Source organism: Alnus glutinosa, chromosome 8, assembly GCF_958979055.1.
Source record: "Alnus glutinosa chromosome 8, dhAlnGlut1.1, whole genome shotgun sequence".
NCBI classification, from domain to species: domain Eukaryota; kingdom Viridiplantae; phylum Streptophyta; class Magnoliopsida; order Fagales; family Betulaceae; genus Alnus; species Alnus glutinosa.
The window spans coordinates 12,446,318-12,449,798 of record NC_084893.1 but is presented as its reverse complement, the minus strand read 5'-3'; the positions used below and the strand labels follow the sequence as shown (position 1 = coordinate 12,449,798).

Here is a 3,481-nt window from a genome sequence, read left to right as displayed (position 1 = left end):
ACGGTTGACGTCGAATCGGCAATTTCCTTAACTGATGAGCTCGCGTCCGGACCAAGGCTGACTGACGTCCGGATGGTGACATTTGAATAACGATTCTTGCCTTAAGGAGACGTGCGTCTGGACGGGATACCACATCGTCCGGACGGTTGATCGATCTTCCCTTTATTGGAACTTGGAAAGAATCTGAGACTGTTCGAGTACTGAGAGGCATCCGGATGGGCTGCTGAGAGGTCTGGACGGATGCAAACTGGAACAGAAGCTTCTCGATACAGTGTAGGGTCCGGAAGGAAAAGATACGTCGTCCAGACGAATGATGCTGGTCTGTCTGGCGTCCGGTCGGGATGAACACGTCGTCCGGACGGATGGAACAGTGGACAGATGGGCGTCCGGATGGGATGACACATCGTTCGGACGGCTGACAGGGAAACTGAAATCTTCTATCTTTTTCGCAGTGCATAGTCTTCTGAAAATTCTCTGACAAGTGGAATCCCTGTTTACAGCATCTTTACACATAAGTGATTTTGTCCAAACACAGAATGAGGCCAAAATACTAACACTGAGACGTCTAGACGGATGAAACCTTGAACAGTTTGAAACTTCTGGACACTGATGGGCATCCAGACGAATGACTAGGCCGTTCGAATGGAAGCTTGGGATCTGACTTCTCTGACTTGGAATCTGTATAGAATCTTCTTTGAACTTCTTGAAGCACATTTTTGAAACAAAGACTCTAAAAGAAATAGTATCCCTGATAAAATGGCAACATTACATAAAAGTGATTTTGTCAAACAGAATGCAGCCAATCACATACTAACAAAACATAAAGCTTTATAAACTTGTATAGGCATTCTAAGCATTTTAGCAATGAAACTAAGACAAAAAAATGAAAGCTTTAATAAGAAACTTACCAAAAAGCTTTTGAAAGAATATTACAAAGCCTATGGGCTACTTCTCACTTTCTCTCTTTTGGCTTTGAGTGACACTAAAAACTTTATGGAATTTTTTTGGTGAAAGTGACACATCCTTTGGGTTCTATTTATAGTTAAATGAAGCGCTAGGATCTAAAGTTTAATGTTTTAGCAAAGGGTGGGAGCTTGGCAAGCCACCTAGGTGTATTGCTTTTTCAACCCCACTGGATCTGCTTGTAACCACTCCACAATTGGAATTCGCTAAACGCCGCTGTCGGAATCGGATTGTGTTGATTTGCTACTGTTTTGGTTTTAGATTTGCTAAATTTTTCAATCTTTTTTTTTTTTTTTTTTTTTCTCTCTCTCTCTCTCTCTCTCTCTTTAGACTTAAGGATCTTGTTCTAAATGCATTTGGGTTTTCATCGACATAGGACGTCGATCTAGAGGTTGGGGCGGCGGCCTTTGACGGCGGAACTCCATACCTGGTAGTGCTTCCCAGTGGAGCGGCCAAGTTTGTGTCGGTTTGGCCAAAAACGATGGCAATCTAGGCTCAGGTTGGTGATGGTTCACAGCTATAGTCCATGGATGGCAGTTTTGTGGTGGATACAAGCAGTGATGGCTTTGTGGGTCAGGGGTGGTTTGTTCTATGGTGGGTTGAACCTTAGGTAGTGCGGTGGCTTTGTTCATGGGTGGCGGTGGCCTTCGGCGATGGCTTTTGGCGGAATCCGACGGCGTTGGGCTAAGGAGGGTGATGGGTTGTCGGTCGGGGTTGGTTTGTTCTGTGGTTGGCTGAAGCTTAGGCAATGTGGTGGCTCTGTTAATGGGTGGTGGTGGCCTTCGGCGGTGGCTTTCTACAGAATCTGGCAGCATCATTGGGCTGAGGAGGTGGTGGTTTTTTAGGGCCGGTTGGGCTCTTGAAAGAGAAAACCGAGAAGTACTTTTTTTTTTCTTCATAAGATTCAATGCTTTCATGTCTATTGTATTTAGTCTTCTTAGATGATGCGTCAACTCCTTGTTGGAAGCTGATGTGGTCTTTTGTTTACCAAAATATATCAATAATAAATAACTCACAATAGGACGAATCCTTGTAGGATAAGGCTATAGAAAGGGTGTCGAACCTCAAGGACTGCAGGGGTATTACTATCAAGTTTTTCGAGATTAAATATAACTTAATTAAAAAGATGTTTGATTTGGTTTTTGTTTTATAAAAAGAAATACATAAAAGTAAAAGACATAAAAGTAAAGATAGTAGGGATGAGATAAAGAATAGGGGATTGATTTTACCACTCACCGCATAATAATGGTCAATCATAAATTAACAAGGGAAATTCATACTATGCATGATATAGGGCTCGTCTCACTCGAGTAGTCAAGATATTACCTCTAAAGAATAAGTATAATCCATCTTCGGTTGTCACGGACCGTCCACCTAACCACTAAGATGCGATACGACCCGTCTTCCCTAGGCATGGACTAGCTACGTCTTTAATAGGATATACACACAATCAATGGAATAGTATAACCCATCTTCGGTTGGCACAGACTGTCTACCTAAATTACACTAAACTAGGGTGTAGTACAATCCGTCTTCCCTAGGCATGGTCTATCTAATCCTCTTGATCATATATCAATTAAAACCGTTGTATAACAATCATTCACATAATCACAGAAAATATGAAGGATTGAGTTCAATCAATATAAAAGACTTTCTAAGACAAGATAAAAAATTCACAATGATTGAATATAAACATTAAAATCAATTCTCACAGTTATACAACCATCATGCATAGAGAAAATCCCAAACTAAAATACAATTAAACCATTGTTACTTGGAAAAGGGCTACATCAACACCCTATTAGGAATTTAGCCGCTCATCGTAGTGCTGAGATGGTCTCCTGCCATGTTCTTCTCCTCTTCAACTTGTTAGGCCTCCGAGAAGAATTTTCTGTCTAAATCTAAGCACAAGCCCAAGCACCAAGCACACCTTCTCTTGAAGCTTAGGGGTCTATTTATAGGGAGCACACAAGTCCTAGAAGCCATTGGAATTCCAGAAAAATTGCTCTTGAGTCTTGTTGTCCAAGTAGGAGATTGAAACTTCAATCCAAGTAGGAAAAGGATTCCAAATTCGGCCAGAATTGCGGTATTTTATTGCGGGGTGATTTTAACATAGTAAACATTCGAATTAGAGAAAAGCTATTTCTGACATATTTGTTAAATATTTTATTAGCTTTCCAACACCACCAACTTCATTGCAATCTGATATCTGACGCAAAAGTTATGATCCAAACACTGAGACATATGCAGAATCCAAATTTGAATCCAATCCGATTTTGACTCTTAGTGGAGAAATTCCGATTTAATCCTTCACTTGATTTGATTAAACTTAACCACATCATATAGGTCTTTTATTATGATTGGTTAAGCTTAAACATATCTTCCAAGTCTTCTCAAAGTGTGCTTTAAGCCCAAAATCAATGAAATTAATTGCATCTTTATTTAAAACCTGAAAACAATAAAACAACACAAAATCAAACAAATAACAATGCTAAGGAATTAACATATATAAGTTAAG

General features: G+C 40.1%; 1 protein-coding gene across 1 annotated transcript; it reads right to left on the bottom strand.

Annotated features, from left to right (window-relative positions):
* Positions 1 to 1,295: 1,295 nt before the first annotated feature.
* Positions 1,296 to 1,781, bottom strand: LOC133876131 (proline-rich receptor-like protein kinase PERK9). The gene has a single exon (XM_062314418.1). The coding sequence runs from the start codon at positions 1,779 to 1,781 to the stop codon at positions 1,296 to 1,298; it is 486 nt and encodes a 161-aa protein (XP_062170402.1).
* Between the last annotated feature and the right edge of the window lie 1,700 nt (positions 1,782 to 3,481).